This window comes from Tiliqua scincoides, chromosome 1 (genome assembly GCF_035046505.1).
Source record: "Tiliqua scincoides isolate rTilSci1 chromosome 1, rTilSci1.hap2, whole genome shotgun sequence".
NCBI classification, from domain to species: Eukaryota; Metazoa; Chordata; class Lepidosauria; order Squamata; family Scincidae; genus Tiliqua; species Tiliqua scincoides.
This window is the reverse complement of record NC_089821.1, coordinates 68291260-68309714: the sequence shown is the minus strand read 5'-3', so window position 1 is coordinate 68309714 and position 18455 is coordinate 68291260. Positions and strand designations below refer to the sequence as shown.

The 18455-nt window shown below is 48.6% G+C and overlaps 1 protein-coding gene across 1 annotated transcript; it reads right to left on the bottom strand.

Annotated features, from left to right (window-relative positions):
* Positions 1–9197: 9197 nt before the first annotated feature.
* Positions 9198–10172, bottom strand: LOC136644704 (olfactory receptor 10T2-like). The gene has a single exon (XM_066620789.1). It carries the CDS (start codon positions 10170–10172, stop codon positions 9198–9200), a length of 975 nt encoding a protein of 324 aa, XP_066476886.1.
* Positions 10173–18455: the final 8283 nt, after the last annotated feature.

The following is an 18455-nucleotide window of genomic DNA, read 5'->3' as shown; positions in this document are numbered from 1 at the left end:
CATCCAAATAGGTGAGATAGGTTTCAATTCAAGAGGTGTGGGTCAAGAATCTGGTCCTGGTTTAGCAAGGTTGCTTTTTCTCCCCCAGAATATTCATGTCCTTTTTCTTAACATAAAGTGAATGAAGCCAGCAATTTTTAGCACTTTTTGAAATATGTTAAATGTATTAGCATACCTTCCACCTTTTTATCTCCTTTTTCTCATGCAGCTTCTCCTTCTTTATGAGATCCTAAGAGAAAATCCTCATCAATAGCATCTGTGGAACAAGCAGAAGAACTGAAAGAACAGGTGTGATGGGATGAATGCACCCATGGGTGTGTAGATCTTGCCATGAAGAAAGTGATCTCTAACCAGGAGGAAGCAGCTATACTTTTAAGAGACCGCTGTTTGATGTTATTACGGCTCTTTATACAGGGACTGCTTCAGCTCTTGGGAATATCTTCCCTGGAAAATTCTTCATGCAACCACTTTTGACTTAGAGAAAAGAAGTCATCTTGTTGGGGCAGATGGGTGCGGGTTGAGGGTGTGCCAAGAAAAGTGAGAAGTCATGTAAAATGGGATTATTTGTTTAACCAAGAGATGGCTTACTCTCTTAGATCAGGCCTGGGAAGGAAGGGGCAGGATTGGCGGAGGCTTACCATATCCTAAACCCCTTCCTAGGCCTGCCAGCTTTACACGGGCCTGCTCGGACTTCTGCCAACTAAATAGCTGGCAGGGATCTGAGAGGCACCATTGGACAGGCTGAAGGGTAAGGGGAAAATATCCCTTTACTTTGAGGAGACCTCCAACCTGCTCCAAAAGCTGCGCTGGATACAGTGGAAGCCATGCAGCCCCACTGCGCCAGTGCAGCTTAGGACTGGGCTGTAAGTTACTGCATTTTTTCTTGATTTCCTCTCCCATTATTGTACATCTACCCCCCTCCCTATGTCAACAGAACTGTCTTTGCACTTTTATCACTGTCTCTCTTGTCATGTTTGACCTCCAAGTTGCATTGCGGTGTGCCACCAGCCAATTGCAAAATTCAAGTGTCCCCCATACCTGTGGGGGATACATTTCTGGAATACTGAAAATGCAGATAAAAGGGAACCCCCAACTTACTGTAACATCAACACTACTGTCTCATCCTTTGCAGCCTGTTATAGCATGCTAGAAGAGGAAAGCAAGGAGGAGCTATCTGGGAACACTAGAGGCGGGAGACTTCCAGTTTGCCTGGGCATCGTCCAATGAACACTTGAGACAACACACATGGGAGAAAGGGCCACTTTATGAGTATTTTAATACAGAAAGGAGGCTGAGACCTGCAGTTGCAGGGGCAGCAAAAACCCGTGTCGTGCGGAGGCGGGACCACTGGGCGGCCCCAGAACCAACTCTGTCTCCCAGGCTGGATGTGCACCCGACTCCAAGCTGCACCCTGTTCTTGGGTGACGCAGCTCATCCAGGTCTGTCCCATAAGGGGAAGGCAGCCGGACCGCGGGCTGTGCCGCCTCGAGCCACTGAGCCTCTGAGGAGGACCCCCGCGGTCCCGGCCAGGGCCCCAGTCAATGTCCTCGTGCCGCTGAGCACCTGAGGACTGCTATTGGGCTCTGCCCTGCCTATGCTGTCTGAAGGTGCACTCCAAAGTCCCAAGCACACCTCTATTTCACCACCTGCCATAAGGAGGGGTCAGCCTAGTGCTTGACCCCCCCCCGCTCCCAAACGGGGAGAAGCGCCTTAAGGCCATCCTGCAGGTCTCTCAGAAAGATGTCCTCCCCCTGCTCAGACAAGTGCCCCCCTCTCCTCTGTAGAGAGCAGGCATTGAGAAGGCAATGGCTGGATGCACAATGACCCATCCACCGGTCCGTGCCACAAACTGGCCAATCTCTTTGGCAGCCTTCCTCCTCATCCTCTCCACCTTAGCACAGCGGCTGGCACCAAGCCACACCTGCTGCTGTAGGAAGTCCAACCAGACCACCGTGATGCCGGGCAGCCAACCTTGAAGGGTGGCGAGCTCCTTGCCTGCTCTGGGCCTGATCAGCAGCCCAGACATCCCATACAGATCATTTTCACGCAGGTGGATCACCAATACATCAGGCGAGTATTCTTCAATTCTTCAATTCTTCAACAAGTTCTTCAATTACTCTGCCATTGCGGGCAGCAGCTGGCCCCACCGCATCCCCCGCTTGGCCAGCCAGCCAACTTGCATGGTGGGGCCGAGCCCGACCTGCATTCCAGATTGCCTCGTGGCTTCTCACTTACAAGCCCAAACTACCATGGAATGGCCGCAGACAGTTCACGAACTGGCTTCTCACCGCCTCCTTCAGAAGGAGAAAGAGATGTTATTGCCACAACCCCTGCCCTTTGCAGCGCCCCCCCATAAAGGGGGGGTGCCAATGAATGAGCCTGCCTCTAAAAGATCGGAACGTAGCGCCTATAAGCTGCAGAACACAAATGTCCTATCCACTGAATGTTGCCCCCGGACAGGCACAATGCTGCGGCCGCAGAAGCCACTTTGATACACAGGGAATGAAGGCTATACTCCTTTGGCTGCAACTCCAGGGCTATGAGTGCATGCGAAAGACCACCCTAGACTGGAATAAAGTCAGCAGGGAGCCGTCTGCGTGCTGGAACAGGGCTCCTGCTCGTGCCGCTGAATGTGCTACATAGTCCTGCTGCGCCTCAAGCGGGCACAGCGGCAACCTGCCTGTCAAGCAGGTTGGAAAACATCGCCCCTCTCTTAAAGGAGTAGGGGTAGCTATGCAGGCTGTCATCCGAATATCGCCCCTCCCTCACCAGAGCAGAGACCGCTCACCTGTTAAGTGAGTTGGTGGCATCGCCCCTCTCTACAATGGAATAAAGGCTCCGTACTTGTTAGCAGGTTGTTGACAGCGCATCCCACCTCTCCCACTGGAGCAGGGACAGCACGCCCTTTAAAGCAGTTGGTAACACTGCCTGTTAAGCAGGTTGGTAGCAACATTGCTGACATAACATCACCCCTCCCCCACTGGAGGAGGGGCCGCTCATCCATTAAGCAGGTTGGTAACCTCACCCCTCTCTCAAGGAACGGGGGCAGCATACCTCCCAGCGGGTTGTTAACAGAGTGTCACCCCTCGCCCATTGGAGGAGGGGCCGCTCACCCATTAAGCAACCTCACCTTTCTCTCAAGGAGCTGGGGCAGCACACCCGCTGGCGGGGTGCTGACAGAACGTCACCCCTCTCCCACTGGGCAGGGGTAGCACACCCGTTAAGTGGGTTGGTAATAACATCACCCTTAAAGCAGTGGGGGCCAAACACCCGTTAAGCGGGCTGCTAACAGAAAAATCCTCCCTCTCAAGGAGAAGGGCCACCATCCTGCCAAGCGGGCTGGTAACTGGACATCACCACTTTCCTAGGAGGAGGGGCAGAGCACCCATTAAATGGTTGCTAATAGAACGCTCCCCTCTCAAAGAAGAAGCGGCCACAAATCCATAAGTGAGTTTGTAACCAAACATTGCCCCTCCCGCAAGAGCCGGGCCACTGCACCCATTAAGTGGGCTGGTAACGAAACATCACCCCTCTCTCAGGAGAAGCAGCTACGTGGGTTGTTAACAGAGCCTCCTCCCCTCTTCCAAAGGCCAAGGGCATTATACCCACTAAGTGGGTATGCACCGGAACACCCCCCTTCTCTGAAAGGAGTAGGGGCAGTACTACTGGTAAGCACATTGTTGAGAGAACACCACCGCCCCCACAGGAGTCGGGTAAGTGCATCCATTAGGCAAGCTGGTAACAGATCACCATCCTCCCCTAAGGAGAAGGGGTAGCAGGCCTGTTAAGCAGGTTGGTAATGGAACGCCACTCTTCCCTTAAAGGCATGGGGCGGCACATCCGTTAAGTGGGGTGGTACAGAACACATCTCCTCTCTCAAGGAGCAGGGGCAGGGGAGCAGGGGCAGGGGCAGCATGCCCACCAAGTGAGTTGCTAAATGCCCTGCTGATGCCCAGGGAAAACATGGTATTAAATGCGCCAGCGTGTCCCCATCCACTCTGCTCAATTCCTTGGGTGCTGAAGCCTGGCCTGGCTTTCAGAGCGGCTCCCACATAGATGGAGTGCATGCTGTAAGCAATCTGAGATGGCCGGGGGCTCCCCATGTGCCTCTAAATATCCTCTGAAACTATCCTATAATATCCTCTGTTATCCTATTAACAAGGAGGAGGTCAGGTGCCTGGGAGGAGATCGTTGCGGGTGGTTGGACTGGTGTAAGCTGGGCAGATGCGACAGTTAGGGGAGCCACCACTGGAGGTGGAGGATCCCACAGTGGGACTTGAGACATGGCAGGCATGCCCTTGAGCCGGCTGCCAGGATGCTCTTCCTAAAAGGGGGAAGAGCCCCAGCTCTGTCCTTATTTATTCAAGAGACATACTGGGCAAAAGTGTCTGCATGTTCATTTCAAAATGCCTAGAGAAGTGAAGCTCTCCCCAGACTTTTGCAGCGTCCCAATGCTGGTTGCAACTTGAAACTTACAAAACTAACAAAACACCTTTGGCCCAGGCCAAGAAACTAGCAACTACACTGCTACATTGATTAATTGGTGACCGATGGTCAGGTCAAAGGCTTCAACCAATGAAGCAAACGGGGGGATCTAATTGGTGCCACTCTCCTTTCTGGCTGCTGCAGCTATCCCATGCTCACCCTCAGGGTCCAGACCAGGGCCAACTCCACCCTAAGGTGTACGGAGACTGCTTGCTTTATGCTGCAGAACCTGCAGGCATGTGCTCGTGAACAACTGCTCCTAGTGAGTTGCCGGCTGTGCTGCCTTCAAAAGTGCGTGGGATCTGCACCCATGGCACATCTCCCAGCACCAAGGACTGCTAAGCCTTGCCACTAGCTATCAGGTGCCTGCTACCTTTCCAGCTCCCCCAAGCCCCTTTGGGCGGCATAACCAGCCATGTCTCGAGTCCCACTGTGGGATCCTCCACCCCCAGTGGGGTTTTACTAGGTAGCAAAAAGCCCTAAATCTAGAAATGCTGCTCATAAGCATAGCCCTGCTGAGCACAATACACTATAGCCCTGACAGGCATGGTGTCTTATGTCCCCGTATTCTAAACTGGCTGGCCCCAGAGGGCACATCCAAATTACGGCTGAGGCGTAAATCAAAATCCCTTTAGCCAAATTGCCCGATATTTGCAACTCCCTCCCCTCCCCAGCCCGGGGGGGGGGCAATATCCCTGTAAGATACTTTGAGTTTTTCTGCTATCCCGACCACCAGACCCCGGGCTGCTCCTTGTCAGGCGCATAGTCTAAGTTGCCCGGGTTTTTTGAGGGGGAGGGGGGAGGCAGCAGCCACAGCCACCTGCGCAAGCCAGTGAGGTGCTCCCTTTCAGACCACCCGGGGGGGGGGCTGAATTGGGCTGGGGGTAGTGGCCTCCTACAGGCCAGTGCAAGGTGGGAAGCCGCAGTTCCTTGCATCCCCATGTGCCCATTTAGGAGCTACTGGATCTGCACTGGCTTGCACTCACAGGAGCTCATCTTTTGCCTGTATACTCATCAGTAAGTCCCATTAAAATCAATGGAATACACTCCCAGGAAAGTGTGGACAGGATTGTAGCCTTAAGTCCAGCTATGTCTACCTGGAAACAAGACCCCTTATACTCGGTGGAACTTACTCCTTGGAAGTTGGAGCAAGGATCTGAGCCCTATGTTCCAAGCCTCAGCATGCGGACTCAGAAGCAAGCTCCATTATAGCCCCCACGGGGCTTTCCCCTGGCCAGTGGGGCGAGGACTGGAGCCCTATGTTCCAAGCCTCTGCATGCCCCATCAGAAGCAAGCCCCCATTATCGCCCAAGGGGCTTACTCCCTGGAAAGTGGGCGAGGACTGCAGCCCTATGACCAAGCCTCTGTGTGCCTGTTCAGAAGCAAGCCCTATTATAGCCCAAGGGGCTTACTCCTTGGAAAGTGGAGAGAGAACTGCAGCCCTATGATCCAAGCCTCTGCATGCCCATTCAGAAGCCAGACCCCTTATAGTCCATGGGTCTTACTCCCAGGAAAGCGTGGCTAGGATTGCGGCCTAAGTCCAAGGTTCTGCATGCCTGCTCTGAAGCAAGGCCCCTTATAGACTATGGGGCTTACTCTCAGGAAAGTGTGTCTAGGATTGCGGCCAGAGTCCTTGGCTCTGCCTGCCTCCTCAGAAGCAAGGCCCATTATAGTCCAAAAGGCATGCAGACTCAGAAGCAAGCTCCATTATAGCCCCCACAGGGCTTACCCCTGGAAAGTGGACCCCTGCAGCCCTATGGTCCAGGCCTCTGCATGCCTACTCATAAGCAAGCCCCCTTAAGGTCCAAGAGGCTTACTCCCTGAAAGTGGGGCAAGGACTGCAGCCCCATGATCCAAGCGTCTGCATGCCTACTCAGAACCAAGCCCCATTACAGCCCAAGGGGCTTCCTCCCTGGAAAGCGTGGTTGGGGATGCAGCCCCAGCGCTTAAGCCTCTGCCTGGCTCCTCAGATGTAAGCCCCATTACGGTCCCTGGGGCTTACTCCCATGAAAATGGGTGACGGCGGAGGCGCTGGCGCCCGCCTCCCATGGCAGGGGTCGTGTGGCTCCCCATGTGCATGACACTGTAGGGATCCAGAGGTCGTCTGCTCGGTGGGGCACCTCCTGGAGCCCCAGACTTGCCTGCCAGTCGAGCGCAGGGAGCTGCAACATTCCTGCAGCTCATGCAGTGCGTGGCCAGGCGCCTGCACCTTTGGGAGGGCTCCACGCCATGCAGAGCCTGCTCCCACATGGAGCGCACTGCAACCTGCCACCTGGGCAGGCAGGAGCCCTGGAGCAGCCGAGCGATCATGGCGCCCCTCTCCAGCAACCCCTGTGGGTGCCCTCCCGGGAAGCAGGAGCAGGAGCTACGAGCGCCATGTGCGCTGGAAACCCTGGCAAGGCCAGTAGGGAGACCTGGCTTCGAGCTGGAAGGCAGCAGCCTGACCCCTCCGCCCCGCAACCCCTGTGGGCACCCTTCTGGGAAGCAGCAGCAGGAGCTGTGAGTGCCACATGCGCAGGAGACCCCAGCAAGGCCAGCAGGGAGACCTGGCTCTGAATTGGAAGGCGGCAAACCTGACCCCTCTGCCCACCAGGCCAGGGAATGAGCGCACACTCCAAGCATGTCTGTTCAAAAGCAAGTCCTCCTGCACTCCCCGGGCTTACTCCCAGGAAAGTGTGCCTGGAGTGTACCTGATCCTTTCCATGGGCAGAGCCTGTCCAAACCCCCATCCCCTCCTTACAGATCAAACACGCTGCACGTGGGATCCAGTGCAGGAGGCCTCCTTGGAAGTTGCACTGGTCCTGAGTCCAAGGTGGCTGGATGGGGTCAGGTCTGCTTGGCCCATGAGCAAAGAAGGAAGGGGGGCTGTTGCTGTGTCCTTAAAATACCTCTGCTCCCCCCAGCGACAGCCTTCCACCAATCCCCTCGCAGGGGAAGGGGCTTGCGCGTTCCGGCCAGGCCATACAAACTCCGATCTCCCTGCTTGTAATTGGGTGATCGGGATAGTGTTCTAGGTGTGTCCCTCCTCTAGTGTTCCCGTTGACTGCTTTTCGTGTTCCTCTTCTAGTGCTCTATAACAGGCTGTTAAAGAAACAGGAGTGTTTAGAGCCACAGTCAAAGGGCGCACGGTGTGTGGAGAACCACAGATAAGTGAATCCTCATATACAGCAGGTCACCTGTATCCCTATATGTGCTTGGTCTCCTTTATGTGCATAATAGTACAGTGTCTTGGAGCACATTTGGCAACAAATGCTATATTATTAGGTGCCAGTACAGGGTAGCTTCAGGATCAGTGGCCATGGTCTGACTGAGAAGAGGGTCCATTAGAAATGAAGATGAATATTTTTAAAAGTTTGATAGAGTTTGATAAGCTAGAGTTTTAAAAGATAGGATTTGCTTGTGAGAGATAGTCTCAGCTAGGGATAGATGAGCATTTCCCTTCTTGCCCTTATTCAATTGAATTCCAGTTGAAGGCATGAATTTCCTCATGCAGAGGTGCAATGGAAAGAAAGTGGGATTTCTCATAAAGTAGGAGCAGTGAAATCATCAGCAGGAGCACTTGGGTGCTGCCTTTGAAAGTTTTTCCAAAGAACCTTAATCAGGATGATGCTTCAGGCTCAGCATGAAGCAAACTTAGACATTTGCCTAGGGGCATACATTACTATCTAAATCAGGGGTGCCCGGCATTTCACATTTAGGGCTCCTGGACCTTTTAACAGTTGTGTAGAAGAGGGAATTTCAACAGGTGCAGCTTGCCATCTCACAGGGAGTAAAGCTTATTGAATGCAGTGGGACTTCTGAATCAACATGCATGAGCAACACTCCAATATACTTGTTCTGTTTTATTTTGATTTTTAAATCCCATTTTTCAATTTTTTTCTCCTTACATTTGTTCTAAAGTAGTCCAGCCCAATGCAAGCGCTTGGGATGAAATGAGCTAAATCTCTGAATGAAGTACAGTGAACCCTTGACTCAGCAGACCTCTATTTAACAGATTTCCAAAATAATAGATGATTTCCATTTCTTTAAGAACTAGTCATATATGTTTTGTGCATTCAGATTTAATGGACTTCTGGCATTAACAGACAATCCCCTTCCCGCATTAGTCTGTTTGAATAGAGGGTTCATTGTGTATAGTAAGTTTCAACATAGAAATAACAAGAAGAAGGAAATGATATAATAAAGACATTTCAAGTTGACTTGAATATAGCTTTATTGGGGCATGGCTATGTGGGTGTAGCAGCACTGTGAGGGGGGGGGTGTTATGATGAACATGGTATGGCAGGCGGGGAGTGAGAGGTGAGGCTGGGATCCAACAGTTATGCTGGATCCCAATCCCTGTTCCTGGGGTGAACGGAGCAGCTTCATGCTCCGCTCTCCTCGGACTTGTGCCACCTCCAGAGGTGGCACAAGTCTGAGGAGACCCATTGGGGCCAGCAGCCCTTACCCAGGGGTAAGGGGAAAAGTTTCCCCTTACCTCTGGCTAAGCTGCTTATGGCCCCTATCCTGTGCTGGATACAGCGCAAGCCTCCTGGCTTGCCTGTTCCAGCGCAGGATGTGATTGTGTGTTGGCTTTCTGGAAAGTAGTTAGGGAAAGGTATTTAGCTGCTCCTTAATGTTAAAACATTTGCTACAATGTGCAATATCAGTCATTCCCTCTATTCCCCCTTCTGAAACAATGACCTCATCCAACTGTATCTTGTGCTTGCATGTTAATTACAAAAATGCCACTGTGACTTTTGGTCAGAGTGTTTAGGGCAGAATGAGTGTCTCTGTAATTTTTTAATGGCTAGTTTAACTTCCTTGTTTCTCAAGGTGTAAATCACAGGGTTAAACAGAGGGGTCAGGAAGACATAGACCACAGAGATCAATGTGTCTGCATCGAGCGAGGAGTCTGACCTCGGTTTCAAATACACAAAAAAAGCACACCCAAAGTGTGTGATCACCACAGTGAGGTGGGAGGCGCAAGTGGAGAAGGCTTTCCACCTTCCCGTGCTGGAATGGATCTGTAGGATGGCAGAGAGGATGTAGATATATGAGAGAAAGATCAAGGTGACGGTGCCCAATAAAACAATGGCACTCAAAACAAGAATCCCAATATTACTCTGGTAGGTGTCAGAGCAAGCCAGGCTCAGTACAGGTGCGAGATCACAGAAGAAATGCCTGATTCCATTGGGGCCGCAGAAAGGCAACCTGAAGACAAGATTGACAATTATGGTTGATATGAGAAATCCTAGTGTGAATGATGTAGTTGCTAGTTGAGCACAGACCCTATTATTCATCTGCATCCGGTACTGAAGTGGGTAGCATATTGCCACATACCGATCGTAAGCCATGGCTACCAGCAGGAAACAGTTGTTTGCTGAGAAGCCAAAGAAGCAGAGCATCTGCAAGGCACACCCAGCAAAGGAAATTGATGGACTCCCTGATAGTAGAGACACCAGCAGCCTGGGGATGGTCACAAGGGTGGTGCAGGTTTCCGAGGCAGCGAGGGCAAAGAGAAGGAAGTACATAGGCATGTGTAAGGTCTGATCAAGCAGTATGGCTGACATGATGGTGATGTTGAAAGCCAGGATTGTGCCATAGAGAAGGGAGAAAATCAGGAAGAGTAAGGTGGGCCTCATTTCAAAAATGGAAAACCCCAGCAAAAGAAACTCATCCCTGGAGCTGCTGTTTCCCTGATTCATGTTCCAGCCACAAGAATTTCACCTAAAAATAAAAGAAGATAAAATTGCATAAGTGATAAAATATTATGAGAGTTACTTCTTCTCGCTTCCTTTACCCAAAATGTCATTGGGTGCTTCATTGAAGGGATTTTTAAATAAAGAAGTAAATGTGCATGAAGTAGGTGCAAAGAGAAATGTCACTGTGGAAAGAAGATCTGTACAACAGCTTTTCAGACAAGAAAGAGGCAGTTGATGCTGTACTCAATTACAGATATTATGTGCCACCTCTTGAAGTCCTGAGGCTAGTTCCATGCCATCCCTTGGCAAAATTCCTGTTTGTGTGTTAGGGTTTAAGGCTAGTGCATTAGGATCACTGTAAGTGTATCACCACTCCAAGGCAATCTGACTTCTGGCACTGAAAACACAAAGTTAAGGCTAAGGCCCAGCTACACACACACACACACACACACACACACACACACACACACACACACACTTTCTTCTTAGGATTTGCTATATAGCAGAGGTAGGAAAGATATTGACTCTCATCCAAACAAGTAGGGCTGACAGACCAATCTTATTCCCCCCCCCCCATTACAGCAACACCAAACTGGCAAACACTGCATTCCAAGACAGGGGGGCGGGCAGTGAGTTTGCCAACTCAAGTTCAAGGAGAGAAAGGGGTGCGGAGGCTGCCGCCAGCAGGGCCATCCTTGACGTATCCTCCACCTTCTGTGGCCTCCATTACTCCTCCTCACTCAGTATTTTCCCCTCCCTGACTCCTTTCCACACTCCCGCCACTCCTCCCACCTATCCTGTCATCTTACTTGCACCAGCAAGCTGGGACATCTGTGATGGTGACGGCGGGAAGGCACAAGCCTTCCCACTGGTGCTCCTGGCAGCACGCTAAATTGCACACTGTCGGAGCACCTTTTGCAACTGGCGAGGACTGCTTTATGTCGTGGGAGCCTCACCACCATTGGGTGGCAAAGTGGAGATTGGGCTCTCAATTCAAGAAACATTCTCAGTATAACAAGACGTGGCACTTGACAAAGAAAAGCTTATCTCTGCTAGGCACAGCAAGCTGAACTATTAATTTTAGTAATGTAGGCATATTCTCAGTGATTTACCCTGCCACCCATCAGCATAGGCAAACTGATAGGTAATATTACTAAGAGGAAAGATAAGAGTGGTAAGACATTTCTGCAGAACTTAGCTTATTATTCCACAGTGTATCAGGAAGTCACACACCACTGGGCTTTCACAGTTGAACCCCAGTTTAACTTTTCAGTTCATTCTCTTGTGTGTGACTTTAATTCATCCAGCATTAATATAGGATACCCTGAGTGTCTATTGAAAAAAATACACCGGTGAAGTGGATGAAGCCAGCAATTTCTAGCACTTTTGAAATAAGTTTAAAATGTTAACATACCTTCCACCTTCACCTCTTCTGTTTCTCATACAACTTCTTTTTCTTTATGAGCCCCTAAAAGGCTCATCCTTTTCCTGTTCATCAATCACATCTGTGGAATGAGCACAAGGACTGAGATAATGGATGTGATGTGATAACATGGAATTAGCATACCAATGAGTTCACAGATGTTGCCATGAAGAAAGTTAACCCCATCCATCGGGAAGCAGAGAGACCTATCTTTGAGAGACCCGTGTTTGATTTTTTTACAGCTCTTTATACAGGGACTGCTTCAGCTCTTGGGAAAAGCTTCTCTTGAAAATTCTTCATGCAGGCTTTGACTCTCTACTTTGACTTAAAGAAAAGAAGTCATTTTGTTGAAGCAAGTGGGTGGAGGTTGAGGGTTTGCCAAGTGAGTAGTCACATAAAATGGGATTTATTATTTATTTAATTATCCAAGAGGTTGGTTACTCAGCCAGGACGAGTTAGGTGAGGATAAACAAAAAATGTTTTGTTTCATCAACATTTTAAAGAGAGAAAAAGAAAGCTAGCAAAAACAGCCCCTTCCATCTACCTAGGAAAATGGGCTGAAATTAACTATGAACTCTTTTGGAGTTAATAAAATTGTGGCCCATTTGAATCCAAATGCCTTGCCTTATGTTTTATGGGGGTGTGCAAGTAATACTTTTTGCATCACCTCAATTTCCCAGGGATTTCAATGGCTTGAAATTTTGTTCATCTTCAATTTTTTGTAAAAGGGTCCTGGCTGCTATGCTTGTGTATCTTGATTGATAACTTTTGGAACAAGAAATTTAACATTTGTACAATCATCATCTGAACTAATGATTTTTTTTCTGAAAAAGATATATTTATTTCACTCCATGGCCAATCTTCCATCATAACTGATAAGGAATTACGATCACGCGCTGCTTAACTGCAGGGATGCGGATCAGCATCCTTATTGTCAAGTGGGGCTTGATGCTATGTGAAGCCTCAAAAGTCAAAGGGAAGTTCTGCACCCCTCACCTCCGGAAGCTTTTCTGAGCCTCCCAGAGGCAGCACATGCCTGCATGCTGCCTCTGCAAGACTCAGAATGCCAGAATTTTGTGTGGGATGCAACTTCCAGTTTCCTCTGGGAAACCGGAAATCACATCTTTTGCACAATTGGGACATTCGGAGCCTCTGGGAGGTTCAGAAAAGTCTTCAGAGGCAAGGGGAGCAGAGCTCTCATCAGGTTCAGAGTCTTGGAGGGGGTGCGACCTCCTGACCAGTGGCGGCTGTTGCATATGTGACCTGTCGCTGGCCAGAAGATTGTTAAGGGGCGCACACCTGTATATAATTCTTTTTATACATTTCTGCCTCATTTCTTGGTAACATAATGCATCAGATTGTTTTAATTTCTAAATTTTTCTTTAGCTAGATTTTGCATTACTATATTGCTGCAATGCTTATGAATTTTATTCATAAGTATTGTAGCAGGCCAATCTTAACTGTGACTTGGAAAGGCAGATCTCCCAATCCACCACTGTAAGTTTCAGTATGACGGTGCAAACACCATGTGCTATCATGCATGCTACAGCCACAAGTGCAAATGGCCAGAGGCCCCGCTTGCATGACATCAGCTTGCAGAAGTCCCATTGCAGCAGGATGTTTGCCAGTGCAGGGGTGGATTCTGGGTGGTTCAGGGTGGGGAGTGAGCCGGGCAGGGGCAGGAGGAGGAGGAGGAAGATGTTGGCAGGAGCAGTGCCCACTGAGTTACTATCCCCTTTCCCAGCCCTGAACCAACCCCTGAGTCTCCTCATGCACATGCTGGCTAAATAGCCGGTCCATGGAGAACCACTGGAGGCCAGGTGGTCTATGGTGATGTAAGTAAAAAAAAAAAGATTTTTACTTATCTCACCTGGTCGCTCCCCCCCCCCATAGCATGCAGTATTTGCTCCATCCGTGGCACTGGCAGGGGAAAAGATTGGGTACTAAGTCTAATGCAAGGTAATAAAGCCATTTATGCTATCCAATTTAGAACAAATTATTAGTTTAAAGCAATTAGAACAAAAGTTTATAAGCTTAATAGGGAAAATGTTCACATGCTTAAAAACTTAAAAATCCACATCTCTGTCTCTGCCTGATGCAGGCCTGAAACTGCTGAGGCAGACAGCTTTGCTAAAAATAGAAATGTCTCAAGGACGTTCTTGGCAGCATACCAAAGCCTCTCGTAGATAACAGCTCAGAACAATACACACATTGAATACAAGGCACATTGTAAATAGGGAGGATGCTGGAAAGCATCCAAGCCATCCTGAGCTCCCTGCTTGCTTGTATGTCAAACTAAACAGAGAAGCAGTTTGCCATTTTTTAAATCATAATTCATTCAGGCTTCTCTTTAAACCAAAAAACAGTGTTATATACATATGTTGAACACTGGGAGAGCTGTTTAGAGGGTATTGTACCAAAGTTTCACAGAAATATCAAAGAGATTACAATGTTTGCATGCTTGCCAATAATTCTTCAATGCCTTAATAGTTATTGTCTCTAAAATGTAATCAACATATATATAAAGACATGGTAGCATTAGAAGTGAGTTTTAACTGTTAAAATGTTTAATAAAATAATAAAAAATACACAGAAAGGTGAAAAGCTATTTCCAGCTAAAATCAAAGGGAGACAGCTCACAGACTTGGAATGTGGGAAAAGCAACTTCTTAAAGATAACACTCTTGTCTTGGGAAAAGCATTTGCTAAGCCTGTATGTCTGTAGACCTTGAGAACTCCAAGTCTTGCATTGATACTTTTAGAATTTGGGGAAAGTTGCATCTCAGAGATAGATAAGGCTCTTTTGGCACCAGAAAGCAGGGAAAAAGGAATGTTATGAGGATGAGAATACACATAGTCCTGGTTTGAGCTAAAGCAGACAGAGGGAGCTGTAATTTGGTTAAAAGTAAATGAGAAAAGACTTCTTAAAAGAAATTCTTTTTTACAATAAGAGTTTGGTATGTCTTGCATACCACTATACATCCCTTGAAAGGTACTCAAAGGTAACAGGTCACATATAGAATCAGAACATGGAATAGAGGCAAGTCCAGAGGACTTAGCTTAACAAAGGTTGGCAGAAAGCCCCACGGTGTCTGGTAAGAACAAAGAAGGAATGTAGAGACATAAACAGGTGGCTCTTACCAAGGCCATCTAAGTAAAGGATGCCAAGAAATAAGTACAAAGGACATGCCAAAAGGCCAGTTCTGAATAAAATTGAGGTTACAGTGCACTCTACTGGTTGTTGAAAACTTTGAATTCTATATGTTTAAATGTATGGTATTGCCTTATTTGAAGCCAGTAACTTGAAGCTCACCAATCAAATGTCTGTAAGGCTATCTCTGGCCAATCCAGAGAAAGCCCCATCTATGATGTCAAACTCCAGCCAATGAAAAGTGTAAAACTCCTCAAACAAAGGACCCAAAATGAAATATAAGGGACAGGCTCAGACTGGAAATTGTTCTCAATGCTTTGGACTGGAGTCCCTGAGATGCCCGTTGCTAGCAACGAAATAAAGCTTGCAGACGATCACCACTCTTGCTTACTGAGTTTTGCTTTTGAACCTTGCAACACCTTGCAACAAGTCCAATTAAGATATGAAATTTGAATATTGAATGTTCTCTACAATGATATTACATACTGGATTATAGAAATATAAAATATATATTAGCTATAAGAATACACTACAATCCTGTGTATGTGTCCTTGTAAGTAAATTCCATATTGTTCAATGCAGTTTATTCTGAAGTGTGTTTAATATTGTCACAAATGGCTATCCGGAAGTGCATTAAGTAACCTTCTAAGACTTCTAAGATCCCCCTAAGGACAGTGTTGGCTCATTCTAGAGTTGATAGCATCAGGTACAAAACAGGAAGTGACATTTTAAGGCCTTAAAAGGCCTTTGGAGGCTTCCAGAGGGCTTCCCCAACCCTCCAAAGACCTTTTAAGGCCTTAAAATGTCACTTCCAGTTTTTGGAAAAAAGGAAGTGTCCTTCTAAGGCCTCCCAGAAGTCTTAAAAGGAGTTCTGAGGATGATGCAGGCTGTGCGGGGCTTGGGAAGCTACTGGAAGACCGGCGACTCGCTGGGGGTTGAATGCTTGCCATGAGCCAGATGGATGCTCACTTCGGATTGCATCTGGTCTGCGGGCCAGGGTTTGGAGACCCCCCCCTTTTGATAGTAGAAGGCAAAAGAAGTGAAGATTCAGTTCTATTTTCCAAAGTAGCACAAACCACCATTTAGTTCTGTGATGAGCAGTGGGATTAAGCTCACTGTTCCTTCTCCAAGACTTCTTTGACAAAGTCTGTATGCAGCAGGAAGGAAGGAGGCCTCGCCTCTTAGACAAGGTAAGATACTAGCAGCAATCTCATGAAGACCTCCTGTACGTCAATATTCTCCACTATAACACTGGATACACTCACGTGCAAACTAGTTGATCAAATGGTTCAGGCAAGTATGTTGAGTTTCTACAAATATTTTGCAACAACATGTCTGCAAGCAGTTGGGCCCAGAGGACATGAACAACATTTTAATGAGTCCATCATGGAGTTCAGTTCCTGGAGGACACTGAATTCTCTCTATATAATGCCCTTTTATTTTCAGATATCTGGAATAACTTCCCTGCCTTCACACAGGTAGGTTTCTTCAGCACAGCAAAGTCACTGTTAGAATCAAGGTTCTATCTAAAGACCCCTGGAAAGTTGATTGCTGTCAATTTGTTATGGGTAGAGGTGTTTGAAAATAGTGTTATTTATTTTACTCAGAAGTAAGCCCATTGTGCACTGGCAGGAAGACTGGAGCATTCCTGCACACATTGGCAGTAATTAAGACTGATCCAGGTAAGTCCACCTGCTGAACTAGGAAAGTACAGCACAAGGGCAGGGAAAGGGCAAGAAGGGGGCGGAATGGGAAGGGGATGGGGTGGGCAGATTGGGCCCAGGAGGGGGATGGGACCCATAGCAGCTTCTGGGTCTTACTCCAGGGCAATGGGACAAATGTCCCCTTACACTGATGAGACCTCCAGCAGCCAAAAATCCCCAAGATACAGTGGTGGCCATACCAATGCCACTGCATTGCAGAGTGGAGATAGGACTGAGCTGTAGTTCTGATGCATTTCATGATCTCACTGTAAAGGCCTGACAACATATGACATCTTATGCTGATTCAGGGTGTTGGACTATACAATCCAGAGCTGTCTGTGTTGACTGTGTGGACTGGCAGTGGCTCTCCAAGGTCTCAGAAGGAAGTCTGAGTTTCTTTCAACTGGGGATACCAGAAGCTGAACTTGGAACTTAGAAATGATCACCCTCTGATTTTCTCCTGTAGCAGGGGGTAGCCCAGTCCTCAGCTGCCTGTTCCACTGGGACTGCTGTGGTACTGAAACGGCTGCTGTGGCGTCCTATGCACAACAGGGCAGCTGCTGGTGGCTCCTCGGACGAAGCAGATTTTTGTCCCCTTCCCCAGGGTAAGGCAATTAGCCCTGCAATGGGGCTAAATTCTGCAGCAACCCTTGGATGTCTGTAGATTCAAGAGTCTCCGTGTCAGGCCCACAGCCCAACACGGAGGCTCTGGATGTAGAAGAGCGGAGCTCCTCTGGTCCCACCTCCCTCCCACCCCCTCCCTCTCCTGGCACACCTGCTCCCTGCCCTCTCTCCATCTCCCCCCACCCCAAAACACCTCCTCCCCCCACGCCCTCACCTACCTCTCTGGCACCCGGCAGTTGGGGCAGTCGTGGAGTGGCAGAGCATCGGCAATGTACCAGTGCTAGCCCAGCACCAGCCAGTGCTGAGCCAGCATCAGTGCTGGACTGGCGCTGAGGGCTGCAGACGTGTCTTATGGCATGTTTGCGACACTCAGCACCAGCAGAGGACCAGCGGTAAGAGCTCAGGATTGGGCTCTAAGAAACTGGACCTTTAGTAACCTCATAGGTCCTAGTTTAGAAATATTTTCACTATTCTCTGAAAATAAACAGTCTTTTGCTTAAACATTTCTTTTGATGGCACGACACCTTTCGATGAAATGGCACCTTTTGCCAAAACAGAAGCACATAGACTTGAATTTAATGCCTTCTCTTTGGGTCCATTTTCACCCCAGATCAGATTGGCTGGTCTTCCTGGGATGGTTCCAGTCTACTTGGTATCAATGTTAAAGCTCATTTGCTTGTCACTAGAATATGCTTTTATTAAATTCTTTCCTTCTTATGTACTCACTGCATATCAGAACATCCACGTGCTGATTGACTTCTTTCAGGAGACCCTCAACCATTTTAGGGCTCTCCAGACCCTGTCCCATGGGCTAGATTTGGCACCCTGCCTTTTCCTTCCCCCATGTGAATGGCATTTACAGATCCACAGGAGAGCCATCCTTCCCTGCTGCCAATCTCCCTCAAACTGAGCCCCAGCCTGCTGCTTCCGGGTTCCGTTGCCCCAGCAGCCACTGCGCCCAGATTTCTGGGCAGATGTGGCAGGCTGGAGCTCAGTTTGGGGGAGATCAGCAACAGGGAAGAACGGCTCCCTAGCAGAACGTTAAGCGCTGGTTGCACTGGGTTCGCCTTTCCCATTGCACATGGGCCTCTAGTTTGGAGACCCCTAAACCATGTGATTAGGTGGCATATCCATATGTGTATACACAAGGACAGCCAAGAAAAGGGTTATTTTGAAATTGGGTCAGAGTAGAAAACGTTGAAATTTGCAGTGATCAGGTGTAGAGGTTATACAAGTAATATACACCATGGCTGCTGGCCTTTGGTATACCACATGGCTCCAGTCTGTTCCCCACGTGGCAGTCTTTTAAACATGCAGCAGATCATCAGGAGGTTTGGGACTGGATGTCACCAATACACATGTGACACATAATTCTATCGCTCCTTT